Raw genomic sequence first — 14979 nt, forward strand, 5'->3', positions numbered from 1 at the left:
GCGATGGGGCAGGGGTGTCCATGGGCCCTGGAGGGGTGGGTGGGGGTATGGGATGGGTCTCACCCTAGGGGGGGGACATGGGGACCAGCGAGGGACCCCGTGCTGGGGTGGGGGCCGGCCAGCCCCCTGGACCTCCCAGCCCAGGCTTACTCCAGGCATCACCCCATGCCCTCAGCCCTCGCTCGGGGGGCAGGCGGTGGGAGTGCTCCCGGGCGCAGGTAACATTTGGGGACATTCCCATAACCAAGTGCCGTCAACTGTGCAGGGCCCGAGCCCCCCTCCAGCGCCGCTGTTTGCTTTGCAGCCTCCTCAGCTCCTATTGAGGCTTTTCAGCTCCGGCCCCTTCAGGGGGTTTAAGTAGGTAAAACCTGAGGAAGAGGCTATTTTCCTCCCTCCCTTTTGAGCCCTGCCTTGTGCCCAAAAGGCCCCCTTGTTTCACGCGTGCCAGTCACCTGGCTGGGCCCCCAGCCCCTTTCTTTCCCAGCCTCCCCTTTCTTTCTCCTTTCTCTCTTTTGACTTTTCCAGGAGCCCTCAGTCTCCAAACGAGCTTCAGATTGGATCCAGATTGAGGTCCCTTTGTCTTTCAAGGGTTGTACTAAGCTAATTAAATGTGATCCCAACAAATAAACGCAGATCTCCCCCTTACATTCAGGCCTGCCTTTCAGGCAGCACCGGGCGGCCCCTCGCCCCCGCCCGCTGTGCGCGGGGTCCCCCGCATTGAGTCCTGCCCATTGAAAGCCCTGCCAGGATTTCTTTTGTGCCGGGGGTCTCCGAGCCCTTTTTCCATCAGAAAAGACCCCCAAACAGCAGCTCGGCCTTTGTGAGTTTGCAAGCAAACGCCAAAGAAAAGCCCCCTGAACGCTTTAATAAATGACACATCTAGCAACTTCGGCGGCGCCTGGCTCCTGCGGCAGCCGCAGGGGTGCGGGGATACCTCCCGCCCCGGGGCCCGCAGGGCTGCGGGGATCCCTCCTGCCCCCCCCGTTCCCTCCGGCTCCCGGGACGTTTGCAACCCGCGGCGGTGCGGGGGATGAAGCCAAAGCAGCGGAGCGGCCGGGCTCCTGGCCCGACCGCCGGCCCCGCGGCGCCCGGGGCAGGTGATGGGCTCGGCCGAGCCGCGCCGCGCCGGCCCACGGGACCAGGGCGCCGGGCAACGGCGGGGCGCAGCGGGGCGCCCGGCGCCGCCGAGCTTTTGCACCGGACCCTTCGCTCGGTCTCCTATTAGCGCCGGCAAATCCCAAATCGTCTTTAATGCCACACACCGCCACCCCACCCCGGGTCGGGGGCTGCGCGGGACTTTTCTCAGCTCGACTAATATCTTTTTAATGACTTTTGGGAGGGGGCAGAGCCGGGCTCTGCCCTAGAGCCTGGATTGCTCCAAGCAGATGTTGGGGCAGAGGGAGGGGGATGCCCTTCCCTGCCAAGGACTTTCTTCTAGAGTTCAAACGAGCGGGGACCTTTCAATCACCGCTAAAAATGTATTTCTGCCCATCGAACAATGGGCTCCTTTCTGCGCCCAGGGGGACTCGGCTGCGATCGCATTTCGACTGCCGGGGAGGAGAAACCTCTTCGCTTTTAGGGCAGGAAAACTCCGCTCCGGGAAGGGCTCTTCCCTCAGCCGGTTACACCGTAGCTCCGCATCCCGTCTGCCCTCACACCCCTACAGATAAAAATAAAAATAAAAATAAATAAAAATAAAAATAAAAATAAAAATAAAAATAAAAATAAAAATAAAAATAAAAATAAAAATAAAAATAAAAATAAAAATAAAAATAAATATAAATATAAAAATAAATATAAATAAAAGGGAAAAAATCGTAGTAAAGAAGAAATAACCCTAATTTCGCGGCTGCAGCCGTTGCCTGCCGCGCCCGGGAGCCGCCCGGAGATTCCCCCGGTAAAGCCGGGCGGTGGGAGGCTCCGAGGGTGGAGCGGGGGGCAGAGGACGGAACGGGGGGGCAGAGGACGGAACCGGGGGGGGCAGCACAGAGGGTGGAACCGGGGGGGCAGAGGATAGAACCGGGGGGCAGAGGATAGAACCGGGGGCAGCGGCCCGGGGCAGCGGCGGCTCCGCGCCCCTGCGCGTCCGCGGAGGCAGCGCCCGGGCCGGCTCCAGCCCCGGCGCGCCCGGCCGCGGCGGCCCCACAAGAGTTAAATTTTAAAGCAAATCAAATTCCCATTGGCCACTGTATATTATCTCAGCAGTCTTCATTTGATACCTCTTTAATACAGAAAGGAGCTTTTCAAGCCCCTTTTCTCTCTTTTCTCCCCGCCACTCTTTAAGAGCAATAAATGTTCAACTGCAATAACTATAAATCAATCTCCGCTCTGTTCAAATCCTATTCATGCGGAGGGCTGGAAGAGGGGAGAGAGCTCCCCCCTCCCCCCCGCCCCCCAAAAAGCAGCTGCTGGGCTCTAATCTCCTTTCTTGCACTGTCATTCACCCTCATTTTTCCTCCATCACCCCATCCCTGCAATCTTTTCTTGTTTTGCTTTTCTTTTCTCTCTTTGCTGCATTATGATCCCATGTCTCCCCTCATCAGACCCCAACCTTGTCCAGATCCTGACCATCCCCTTGTAGGCTGTGAAAGAAAAGAAGAGTCCATGGATGTCAAATTGGTCTCAAAAAGACCATGAAAGATTGATTTGCTCCACTTTTCTTCTGCCTGACATTATTTCTGAGGGTCCTGAATGGGAAACCAGAAAGTCTGGGACTGGAATAAAGATGTTCTCTCTGTAAGGGGGAGACGGGGGGGAAAAATGCCCATTTACTCCTGGCCCATCAACCCTGCAAAACAGAGCAAAAGAAAAGAGGACTGTGGCTATTCAAAGTCAGACCAATATGTACACCTCCCAACAATATGCCAATATACTGAGGGCTTCTCTATTAACACCCATGAATATTAAAGTGCTCACTAAACGCTCAGAAGGAACTTTGGGAATATACACATGAAAATACAAGCAGCATTGTGAGGGGCTCAGAACAATGGGGCGGCGATAATGGCCCTTCTCTATTAACAGCCATGAATATTAAACTTGTTTCCTCTTAAATGTTAAAAAGGAGGGATAACTGCGATATTAAAAAAAGAGAAACGAGGCGGGGGGGGGGGGGGGGGGGCGGGGGACGGGGGGACGACGCGACACACACACCAAAGCACCTTCCTAGGACCGGGAAGAAGCTTTGGGAAACAGCTGGGGATATTTAAAACCACGCAGAAAATGGAAGGATTTTTTTTTTCTTTTTACCTTTATTCCATCACCCCCCTCTGAGCCCCCCGCACCCCCGAGCCCCCCGCAGCCGGGACCGGGGCTGCAGCGCAGCCCGCACGGGAGCCGCAGAGGTTTTAAGAACATCTTTTTTTTTTTTTTTTTTTTTTTTTTTTTTTTATCCCGAGATAACTTGAGGGTTGATGTGTTTCCTGGGGGAAAAAGGAAAAAAAAAAAGCAATCCGAGGGGATCGCTTGCCTCGGCAGCCGGGGGAAGACGTGTGTCGTGCAAGCTTTCCACCTGATGCGTTATATTTAGCAAAGCTGAAATACACCCGCCACGTCGGCGGACGGCTCCTGTAGCCAAAGTCCAGAAAAACAAACTAAACTCATTTTTACGCGTATTAAAACCCAAACCGGACCCTGGCAGGTTATACACCTCCCCTTTCCCGGGCAGCGCTGCCTCTCTCCGGGCAAACACCTCTCCGAACGGCGGGTTTGGGTCTATTCCTGCCATTTGCGCCTCTTCTTGATTGAGTTAATAGAAATAATTGCACCTGGATTGTAACAGCATTTGCGTCAAGGGGAAAAGCCGCCCCACAGCTTCACCCCGTAAAGCACCGGCCCGCGGCCCGGGGGGTCTGGCCGTGCCCAGCTCCTGCCCCGGGCACGGTTTTGGCCCCGGCGGGGCTGCCCGGGGGCTGGAACTGGCCATTGAGCTCTTGAGGAATTTGGGGGCCCATCCTTCTCCCCCCAGCCCTTTACAGCCCCTCGTCCCCATGAAAATCAAAAGAACAAGGCGAAGGAGAGGGCTCTAAGCTCCGACACAGCGGGACTGGGTTTAAATCCAGGGAAGATTAACCCTTTGCCGAGCGGGCAAAGCTGCGGGCCCCGAGGGAGGGGAGCCCGGAATGTGCGGGGACCGCTGCGGTGGCACCTTGCTGGGCCGGGGGCGGCGGCGGGGCTCGGGGGGAACCCGGCCGGGTTGGGGCGGCAGGCGGGAGCGCTGCGGCGGCGGAGCCCCGGGGATGCTGCAGCCTGCCCCCGGGGGGGGTCCCGCCCTGGGGGGACGCGGCAGGACACGGTTGCCGTTGCGGGGAGGTGGGAGATCCACCCCGGCCCCTTCCACCCGTGGGCACGATTCCCAGCCCTTCTCACCCTCCTCTGGGACACGCGAGGGGGATGCGGGTTTGGGGACCGGGCTGGAGGCTGCAGCCGGGCGAGCTCTGGGGGCGCGAACCCCCTTCCCCGTGCCTGGAGACCCTCCTCGGGATCTGGGGGACCGCAGCGCCGGCGCCTCCCGGGGCCGCCGGTACCGAGCAGCCGGGCCGGGGCTGCAGGGGAGAGCGGGGAGCCGCGGCGGCTCGGACCCGTCGAGGGAGCCCCGGCCCGTTCCCGGGGGGCGGCGGGGGCCGAACGCTGCCCAGCGGCGGGGGCTGGAGCCGTCGGGGCCGCCGATTTCGTTGTGGTGCCCAGCGGCCCCGAAGCGCCGCGTTTCACCCCCAAAACGAGCGCGGGGGCCGGGAAGGGAGCGGGCCCGGGCCCGAGGGTGCGTCCCGTCCGCGGGCACCGGCAAGGGTATTTCTGCCCGTTTCGCTGCTTTTTCGTCCTTCCCGGGGGCAGGTGCCCGGGTTTGGGTTTGCCAGGGCAGGGGACTGCGGGGGGCTGAACCGATGCGTGTATGTGTGTGTATGTGTGTGTATGTGTGTATGTGTGTGTGTGTGTGTGTGTGTGTGTGTGCATGCGTGTGCATGTGTGCTCGCCGTGTCCCTCCCTCCAGCCACCCCACCCCCGGGGAGGGGAGGGAAGGAGGGGAGGGGGGGGGCTCCGACGGCTCGCCTCGCTCCGGCAGCCCCAGTCTCTCCGCCAACGTCAGGGAGGTCATTAATAACCAATTAGGAGGGTCAATGAAGCTCATATATAGCCGGGCGGGAGCCGCCGAGCGGCACGGAGCCCGGCCCGCCGCCCGCGCCCCGCCGCGCCCGGCCCGCCCGCCCCCATGATGGGCTCGGTGCTGCCCGCCGAGGCGCTGGTGCTCAAGCCCGGGCTGAAGCCGCAGGGGCTCTCGCTGGCCGAGGTGATCACCTCCGACATCCTGCACAGCTTCCTCTACGGCCGCTGGCGGAACGTCCTGGGCGAGCAGCTCTTCGAGGAGAAGAGCAGCCCCAAGACCGCCTTCACGGCCGAGGTCCTGGCTCAGTCCTTCTCCGGAGGTGAGTGCCCCCCCCCCTCCCCGGACACCCCCCCCCGGCCCCGGGACCGGCTCCCGGCGGCCCGCGCTCCCCAAGCGTGTAATAGCAGTTGACTGGGGTCTAAGAAGGGCTTTAAATTCATTTGGTTAACTTGGGCTTGACCTGAGAAAGTTCCCACTTAAACCGCGGGCTGGGCGGGGGCCGGGGGGGCCGGGGGCGCCCCGCATTCAGCCGCCCGGGACAATGTCTTTTCTCTCGCCCCGGCATCGCCGGGGCGTCCCGGCTCCCTTTTCCCCCTCTCGGATTTCTGTTCCTCTCTTAATTTACCATGAAGGCTAATTCCATTTCCATTCACGATATGTCAACCATCTCATCTCCCCATTTTGTAAGAGGAATTCCTGGGCCCTTTTAAACAAGCCCTTGCGCCATTCAGGCACAATGTACCGCTACAGCATTCCTAAAGGACTAATGAATTTAGAATTAGCAATTTCTTTCTAGTTGAGTTTAATGAATGCAGATCACTTTAACAGCATGACAAATTGCTGGATGGGCCGAAATAGACACCATTTAACCTCCTTTCTCAGCCCCGCTCCCTCGCCCAGCCCGGGCTGCTTTTCCCAGGTACCTCCTCAGTGCCCGGGGGGGACCTTGTACCGCTCTGTAGGAGCCCGGGTGGGCGTTTTAAAAGGCTCAGACCCGGGATCTGGGCTGGGAGCGGGGAGGGGTCCCCGCTGCCCCCCTCCCCGGCACCCCCGCGGCTGGTCCCTTTTCCGAGCCCTGTCCCCCGCCCGCAGAGGTGCAGAAGCTGTCCAGCCTGGTGCTGCCGTCGGAAGTGATCATCGCCCAGAGCTCCATCCCCGGGGAAGGGCTCGGCATCTTCTCCAAGACCTGGATCAAGGCTGGCACCGAGATGGGACCCTTCACGGGCAGGGTCATCTCGCCCGAGCATGTGGACCTGTGCAAGAACAACAACCTCATGTGGGAGGTAACGACCCATTCCCCCGTACCCCCAGCCCCGACTGGCCTGGGGAGAGGTAGAGATGGGGTGCTGGGGCCTGGGGCCTTTGTCCAGCCTCCCCGTGCCTCAGTTTCCCCGTTCATGCAAAGATCTGGCTTCCTCCAGGGCAGGCGGGGTTGGGAGACCCTTGGGGCAGGACAAGGGCCAGGCTTCTTCAGCCTTTCGGGGTGCAGCCAGCTCTCGGAAGAGCCCTGGAACGCTGCCGCTTGTGTCCAAGGCAGCAGGATCACACCCGGTCCTGCCCTTCCTTCCCCGTCGTGGTCAAACAGCTGGCTGGCAGCTGCCCGCGCCGGGCACAGCGGCAGGAACCAGCTCTGCCCTGTCCCCCGCTTTGTCCCAGCCCTGGCGCAGTTAACCCCGAGGGAAGCCGTGGGGTTGGGGGGATCTGAGCTGCCACGACATCGCGCATTAATGCCCAGCTAGTAGAGGGGTTTTCCCCCCCTTTTCTTATATTTTTTTTTTGTTTCACTGAGTGTCAGACTTGCACTTCTTAATTATTATTATAATTTTACGCCTAATAGAAACTTGCCTCATTTTTCTTGCCACCCTGCAAAGCGTCTTCCTCCAAGGGCTGGGTCTGGCAGGCGCTTTCCCCTCCACCCAGGGGTGCTCCTGCGAGAAGCTGCGGGGTGCTGAGTAGCCCCTTCGGGGTGAACTGCCTGTGGGGCTCTGCTGAGAGGGAGACTGAGGCCGGGAGCTGGGTTATCCGGGTGGGCACAGGCTGATGGGGCCAGCCATGCCCGCCCAGCAAGCACAGGGCACCCTTCAGCCCCGCTGCGGATGCTCCGGCACCATGAAGGGTTCGGGCACCTTCCAGCTGCTGGTAGGGTCTCAGCCCCGAAACCGCGCTGGCCTTGAGCTCGGCCCTGGCTGGGGACTTCACCCAGGAGGTGGAGGGGCTCAGTCCGCTGTGGGCAGCATCGCTACCAACTGCTCTCCCCGCCTCCCAGGTCTTCAATGAAGATGGCACGGTGCGGTACTTCATTGATGCCAGTCAGGAGGACCACCGCAGCTGGATGACCTACATCAAATGTGCACGGAATGAGCAGGAGCAGAACCTGGAGGTGGTCCAGATTGGGAACAGCATCTTCTACAAGGCCATTGAGGTAAGCAGGGCCAGAAGGCATCTGGGGTGGCCGCAGGAGGGGAGCAGGGTGCTGGGACCCCCGACCCCGCAGACCCTTCCTTGTTCTTTGGGCTGTTGCTGGGGCATATGTGGGAGCACAGGGCAGCTCTGCCATCCCTGGCACCAGACCCCCTCCCCAGACAGGTAGGCACCATGAGGAATGGCTATTGCACGGGCTTCAGGGAGCAGCAAAGGGCCCTTCTCTTCTCTGTCCCCTTTCCGTGGGATCATGGGGTGATGTGTGCTGAGCAGAGGGAGAGCAAACGCTGTCCAAGATGGTTTTGGGATGTAAAGCATAAGAGCTGCAATCCTGGCCCAGGCAGGGCTTCGGGTAGGAGCAGGGGTTTGGTGGTCTCTTGAAAAATGGGGTTTTGTGCACAACCTGCTTCTCTGTAGCAGAGGGAGGTTTGGGGGTTTCCATGAAACGCGGGTGCTGAGTGCAGGTGCTGCGCCTGACCCTGCACTGCTTTTATCTGGGGGTCGCAAGCAGCTCCGGCTGTAAACGGAGCATGAGAGGAGGATGGGGGCTGCAGGAGCCAGGCAGGGAGCTGCAGAGCGGGCGGGATGCAGGTCGGTACAGCCGTGCCTCGGGCTCTCTGCAGTGGGGCTGTGGGGAAGGGACTCATCCTGCCCATGTGCTGCTGTATGAAGTGCTGGTGGGTGCTGGCCTGGTGGGGCAGCGGGGGCAGGCGCTGGGTCCCAGGGATGTCCCAGGGCACAGGCTGCAGTGCTGTGGGGTAAAAGCTGGAGGCACCCACAGCTCCCCACGGGAGATGCTGGGGGGGGGGTGGGTGTCTGGATCCCCAGCGTTATTGATGCCATGTGCGTACAAGTCACACAGTACCAGAGGTGTGACAGTGGGGACCAGCCTTGCTTGTGTACAGTGTCCCCACAACCCGATGCTGTTGCAGGTGGAGGAAGGTGGGTAGCTCAGGGAGGTTTCCCTGTGCAGCTGCTTCGGCTTAGAATCACGGAGGGACCATGTCCAGTTCCACCCCAGAGCAGCACTGTGGGACTGTCCCTCTCCAGTACCGGGGCCCGAGTGTCACCCGCTCAGGAGCACAGGCTCCCGCGCTGCCCGCAGCTGGGAGAGGGTCTCAGCTGGGGAAGGGGCGAGCGCTGGCTGCTCCATGGGTGGGGGCAGCTCCCCAGGTCTGCCTGAGCCCTGCGCTGGCTGACGGAGGGGCAGATGCTCACATGCTCCATGGCACAGGACCGTGGCCTAATCCTGCATTGATCCAGCATCAGGGCTGGGTTTGGGATTGCCGCAGTGGGATGGGAAAGGCAAGTGGGTGGGTAAGAAGAGAGCAGGTTATTTTCTTCTGCAGCGGGAGAGTCCCATGTGCCTCTTGGGGCTCTGCTGCCTTTCCCCGTGCAGCGCTGCAAGCAAGAGCCCCGAGCACCTCTGTGCTGCTCTCCCCATCCTGGATGCTCATCTGTAGGCTTCAGCTGCACCCAGTTTTAAGATCTGATATTCCTATGGGCAGCTGTGCCTGTTGTGACAGCAGCTGAATTGTTTTTTATTACTGTTCCTACATTATGCAAATAAGTAAAATAATCCCGGGTAGCCGTGGTGGAATTAGGAATTCTCACACCTTGTGCATGCATGGACGATGGGGCAGATAAGCCAATATTTGGGGAGGTGCCTGTAGAGGTCCCATATAGTCGTGGTCAATCTGCAGGCTTGCTCCTGGGGCCGTAGCAATGAGCTCCAGAGCAGGATGAATTTAGTTCCCTTGGCACAAGCAGCAAAGTTGAAAAGTTGAGAACGCTGAATCCCGAGTGACAGGGAGGTAAAAGTGGGGATGAAGGGTGCCTGCTGTTATGCTGCAGTGTGCTCCCCGGGCACAGCAGGCACCCGGCAGTGTTCCTGCTGCTGCCGCCACCGGGTCGACATGGGTCCCTCCGCACCGGGAGGAGCAGAAGGGGCCAGGGCTTTCAGTGTGAGGGTGCAAGGAAGGGAAACATGGAGTGTGCGAGGAGCTGGGTCACAACTGGGCACTACAGGTCGAGGATCTGCATCATTACCCCGTTCCCACCTGTGTAACATGCCTGCAGGCACACGTGCGTGCACACACACATGCAGTCCTAAACCGATTGCTTATTCGGACTCATTGGAGTTTGTGCACCCAACAAGAAAAGGAAAAGCAAGAGAGGATTTGCCTTTTGTGGTTCTCTCTCTGCGCTAGGGATTAATGAGCAGAGTCACAGACACACAAACACAGCATCCTGCACTGGAGCGAGCTCCCCCCTCATCACCCACCCCTCCTGCCCTGTCACCTCCCTCACCACAAACCCTGGACTGGGGGTGCAGCACCAGCCCTGGACCAGCTGGACCAGCTCTGTCTCGGGCAGGGTACGCCAACACCAACTGAACGTAGGGGTGCCCGCTCTCACCAGCAGTCTGCCGTCACCCTCCACCCCTACCAGCTGGGGGGCCCCTCCACACAGCCTGCTGCACCCCCTCCCCGGCAGGCACCGTGAGCTGCCTGGCCCGTCGCTCTGCCTACCTCTGCTGTGCCATAACCCCAGCACGGTATTTCTTAGGATGCCTTTCCAACCTACCCACCACAAAATCAGATTTACTGGGTGCCTCTTTCGATATTTGCCTTACATATTTTCATGTGTTTTGCCCGTTTCTGCCCTTACTTGCTAGTTTGTTTTTCCTGTCTTCCTCAGCAATTCCAAGTTGCTGCTGCTGGAAAATCAAGCGAGGACAGTGAGTTTTGGACTTTGATCTAAAGGCCGCAAGATTCCTGGGGGGCAATTTAAATTGCTTTGCGGTGTATGCACATGAGTGCTCACCCACTGCTGGCACAGGCACACCAGCTCCAGCAGAATAAAACATGCACACACACACGTATGCACGCATGCAATGTATTTTATCCTTTCTATTTGCTTGTATTAAAAGAACTCATTTTCTGTTAAGAGAAAATGACAGCAAGAAACAGAGCTGATTTGGGACGCAAAATGACACCAGCTTCCCTTGCCTCCCAAATTCCTGCTCTACAGCCCCAGTGAGGTCTTTATGCAGCTGGACACTTAAACATATGAAGTCAAATTTCCACTGCTTTCAGCTGCTTAAAATTAGGCACATTTTCAGTACTCGGATGATCTAGCTTATGGTCTGTGTTTCATGTGGATGATGCTTTTCTTGGACTACCCTGCGTATGGAAAGCCATCCTCTGAAATGTAGGACTTTCCCATTTGTAAATTAGGTTCTTAACACTTAGGGACCTGCAAGGGGGAAAAAATGTGTGTTTTTTAATACAGTGATGTTGTCGGTGTTGCCTGAACTGGTTGGAGAACATCTGTCTTCCCGGCCACGGCTGCTTCCCACAGGGAGGCTTGAGCGGCGTTACCTGGCTGCTCACTTGGGCTGCTCTGGCAGTGTCGGGACATAACGGGAATAACAAGGGAAGGAGAAATGCTATCGTTTCAGGAAAATGGGAACATGGGTGGTGCAAAAGCCCTTCCCTGGCCCTATAGATCTCCTTGGGCTGTTGTAGGCGTTGCGGCTTTGGTGTGGGATGTAAGCAGCATCTTGCCCCTGAGCCACACTCTCCTATAGCAGCCCCCGAGCTTCCCTCCAATCCCTGGGCTGGTGAGCCCTTTGCTGGCGCTTCTGCATTTCCCCCTTCTTAAATAAGCCCCAGCAGGGTCGAGTGGGTGATGCTGCCTGTGCCCTGCAGCAGGAGGGTGCTGCTGGCTCTGTCCAGGGCCAAAAGGCTCCGCAGGAGCACTGAGCCAGGGCATGTCACGGCTCCCTGCTTTGGTCTCTGTCACTTGTGCCTTGCTGTAGTCTGTGGGTCCACAAATGGCTTATTTCTCTGTGTGCCACCATGTCCTCCTCTCCCCAAGCTGCAGAAACCTCTGGGTTCTTTACTCCAGAGACCCCAGCTCCATCCCTGTGCTCTGTAGCTGGTTATTTGTTTGTGGTGGTGTTTGTGGCCTGGCCTGGGGAGAGCCCGGTGCAGGTTTGTGCCAGTGGTGGATGGTGCTGAGCTGTGCCGTCGCCTCCAGTGCTGCAGCCTGGGCCGTGGCATGCCTGCCCGCGGCGTGCTGGGGACAGCTGGCAGGTCCCAGACGGCAGCAGGGTCTCGCAGGACGTGGGGTATAGCCAGGGTAGGTGTGAAGCAACCAGCTGAGGATGCATGGGGAGCCATTCATCACCCCGCTTGACACCGCTCTCTCTATCTCTCTTTCTAGATGATTCCTCCGGATCAAGAGCTGCTGGTCTGGTACGGGAACTCCCATAACACCTTCCTGGGCATCCCAGGTGTGCCAGGGCTGGAAGAGGAGCAAAAGAAGAGCAAACATGGTAGGTAACATCGGAAACAGCCATGAGCGCAGCATCCCCCCCCCCCGTTCTCTGTTCACCCTGCCCGCAGGTCTGAGGCCATGGGGTGGGGATGAGGCAGGGACATGCCAGGCAATACGTCAGATCCCCCAGCTCCCTGGGGACAAACATAGGGACTGTGAGACAGATCCTTACAGCTTGAGCAGGTCCCCAGTGGCCCGGGGGGGTTGCCTCCAGGCTGATTTCCCCGTGGCTATTGCTAGTGTGGTGGCCAGCAGCTGCTGCCCGACTCAGCCAGGCAGGGAGGAGCACGGCAGGTGTGTAAGCAGGAGGAAGGCAGCCCCAGCGTACTGTGAAACGCCGAGTGGGTGCAGCTGCCTACAACCCTTCTCTGCATTTAACAGATCTTCCCCAAGTCACCATCACAGGAGGCTTTTCTCTCCTCGGGTTTTTGCTTTCTGCTAGTCTTGGTGGTTTCAAGACGCTCCTCTGCAGGCAGGCAGCAGAGCTCTTGGGCACTTTGGGGGGATGCTGCGTTTGGAGCTGGATTCCGTCTGTGCTCCCCAGCCCCACTCCCCGCTCTGAGAGCGCTGGGTCGGAGCCCAGCAGAGCAGGGGAGAAATTGGGACCCCTGCAGGGACAGCGTGCTGCTGCTGAAGAGCCTGGGCTGTGTGCTGGGGGTTGCTGTGCTCACCCCTCCAGGTCTGCTGGCAGCCCAGGGAGGGGAAAAGTGCTTTTTGTGCCCATCTGTAGGGGAGGCAGGTCGGCTTGAGTGTTCCCCCTTACCTAAATTTGGGTGAGCCCCTTCCCAAAGCCCTAAGTGCCAGCCTGTGACCCCACCCTGCCTGGGATGGGGGTCTCCACGAGCAGGCACCCCCGGTGGGCATGGAGCCAGCGAGGGGGCACAGAGCGGCTGTTTAGGGCAGCCAGCACCTTGGGGGTTTGGGGAGGGGGTGAGCTGCTGTGCTGGAGGGCAGTGCCTGACTGTCCCCTGCTGTCCCCAGAGGACTTCCACGCGGTGGAGACAGGGGCCAGCACGACCGGGCGCATGCGCTGCGTCATCTGCCACCGCGGCTTCAACTCCCGCAGCAACCTGCGCTCCCACATGCGCATCCACACCCTGGACAAGCCCTTCGTGTGCCGCTTCTGCAACCGCCGCTTCAGCCAGTCCTCTACCCTCCGCAACCACGTCCGCTTGCACACCGGCGAGCGTCCCTACAAGTGCCAGGTTTGCCAAAGTGCCTACTCCCAGCTCGCCGGGCTGCGGGCACACCAGAAAAGCGCCCGCCATCGGCCCCCCAACGCCTCCCTGCAGGCTCACTCGCCAGCCCTGCCCGTGCCCCATCCTGCATCCCTGGCCCATCACATCCCCACCATGGTGCTGTGAAGCCCTGGCGCGGCAGCGGGTCTTCGGACAGCAAAGACTGGCGCTGAGACATGCAGTGAACGGGGTGGGGGGCAGAGCTGGGCAGAGACAGGGCTGCCTTGTGTGTTGAGGGGGGGTGCCGTTCTGTTTTTGGAGCATCGCCGTTTGCATGGGGTTTGGCAGGGGCAGGCTGTTCGGTGAGCAAGGGGACCCCCCCCCAGCTCTGCAAGCTGCTGGCGCAGCGGCACCGTGCGGGATCCTCCCCTGGGAGATGTGGGGTGGGGTGGGCTGCTGGTCCCTGGGGGTGGCAGGGGGGAGAGGGGGAAAAGGACACAGCAGGATGTCCTGCGTGGATTTGCTGGTGCGCTGGGGGAGGGCTGGGGCAGCCTAAAAGCTGGGCCTTGATGAGTCACACCTGGGTTTTACAGATAATTTGATGGAAAGAAAAGCTGTTCTTATCCTTCTTCCTCTGCTCCAGCGAGTGCCCAGCAGACACGTGCCCCATTGACAGGCTGGCACAGCCCCGTTGCAGCCCCCCCATCCATGCCTGGTTACCCCAGGGGCAGCCTTGGGCCTGGTGGCCCTTTCCAAGGGACACGTTTCCCTCCTCGGGAGCCCCGATTTAGCAAACAGTTGCATTTTCCCCCCACCCGAACCCCCTCGCCTGCCTTCCTGCAGCCCGAGTCGTGCTTTGGGGTTTGCAGCCCCCTCTGAGCGGTGCCGTGGGCAGGGGGACAGGCCCCCTGCCGGGGGACACCCCCAGCACGACGTGCTAGCTGGAAGCACCCATCCACAGGCCGGTTTTTTGGGGGACCCTGTGCTCTGCCGGGCTGTGTGTGCCTGCTCCAGCCGTGGGAGCAGCGCTCCCCGTAGCCGTGAGGGAACATTTCAGCTGTTACTTCTACCGTCCTCTGGGGACAGAGAAAACCCGTCCTCGGGCCAGCTCTGTCCCCAAGGACAACTCTAAGCGCCCTCTGGAGTCCTGCCACGTGCGAGAGAGAGCAGGGCTGTGTATCATAAAGCTTGAAAGAAGGTATTCTAATATTAATTATAAGTCTAAGATGTATAAAGTTCTCACAAACTGTTTTACTTCCAGAAAGAAAAAAAACAAACAACCTGTCACTTTAACTTTGTAAATATTTATGTAAACATTATTTACAAAACTTTGATATTATATATTATTTGATTGTATATGTACACAGTGTAAATACATTTGTACCTCTCTTGTATTCTAAATAAAAATTACTTGGAACATTTATCATTTAGAAGACGGATAGCATGGAGAGCTTTATTTTGTTCCATGCCAGGGGAAGGACGTAGCGGTTGGGAGGACTGATGTTTTAAAGCAGGACAGTAATAGGTGAATAAGGAGATGTAGCATTGCCTGTTGGACCGAACAGTGCAGCTGGGAAGAGGAAAGGTCAGCTCTGGGCCACAGAAGCTCCTTTACAGGTCTGAAAGAAAAGGGGTGTGCGTTGGCTAACTACAGAACCGGGGGTATTAGCCGGTCTGGTACCTCCCTGCCTCCATGTGCACAGTCTATTTGAAACAACAGCTGTTGATATCCTTTGGTATCTTCCATGAATTAACGGTCATATTTCAGCTGTGATGGGCTACAGGTGCAAGTCTTGTTTGAAAGAGTGATGCTTGATTGTGGTCCTGAGGATGCTGAAGGACGTTCCTAGCTTCCTTTTCCTTGGTGTTTTCCCACCAGCTCCAAGAGCCTAACTGGTGTTTGAATTAAACGACTAAAACTTCCACACAACGTGC

General features: G+C 58.6%; 1 protein-coding gene across 1 annotated transcript; it reads left to right on the top strand.

Annotated features, from left to right (window-relative positions):
• Positions 1-5162: 5162 nt before the first annotated feature.
• PRDM12 (PR/SET domain 12) lies at positions 5163-13483 on the top strand. Its single transcript, XM_055720845.1, has 5 exons — positions 5163-5420; positions 6194-6384; positions 7368-7523; positions 11753-11864; positions 12848-13483. Exons 1-5 carry the CDS (start codon positions 5207-5209, stop codon positions 13228-13230), a joined length of 1056 nt encoding a protein of 351 aa, XP_055576820.1. The 5' UTR covers positions 5163-5206; the 3' UTR covers positions 13231-13483.
• The last annotated feature ends 1496 nt before the right edge of the window (positions 13484-14979 follow it).

The sequence above is a fragment of the Falco cherrug genome, chromosome 9, assembly GCF_023634085.1.
Source record: "Falco cherrug isolate bFalChe1 chromosome 9, bFalChe1.pri, whole genome shotgun sequence".
Taxonomy (NCBI): domain Eukaryota; kingdom Metazoa; phylum Chordata; class Aves; order Falconiformes; family Falconidae; genus Falco; species Falco cherrug.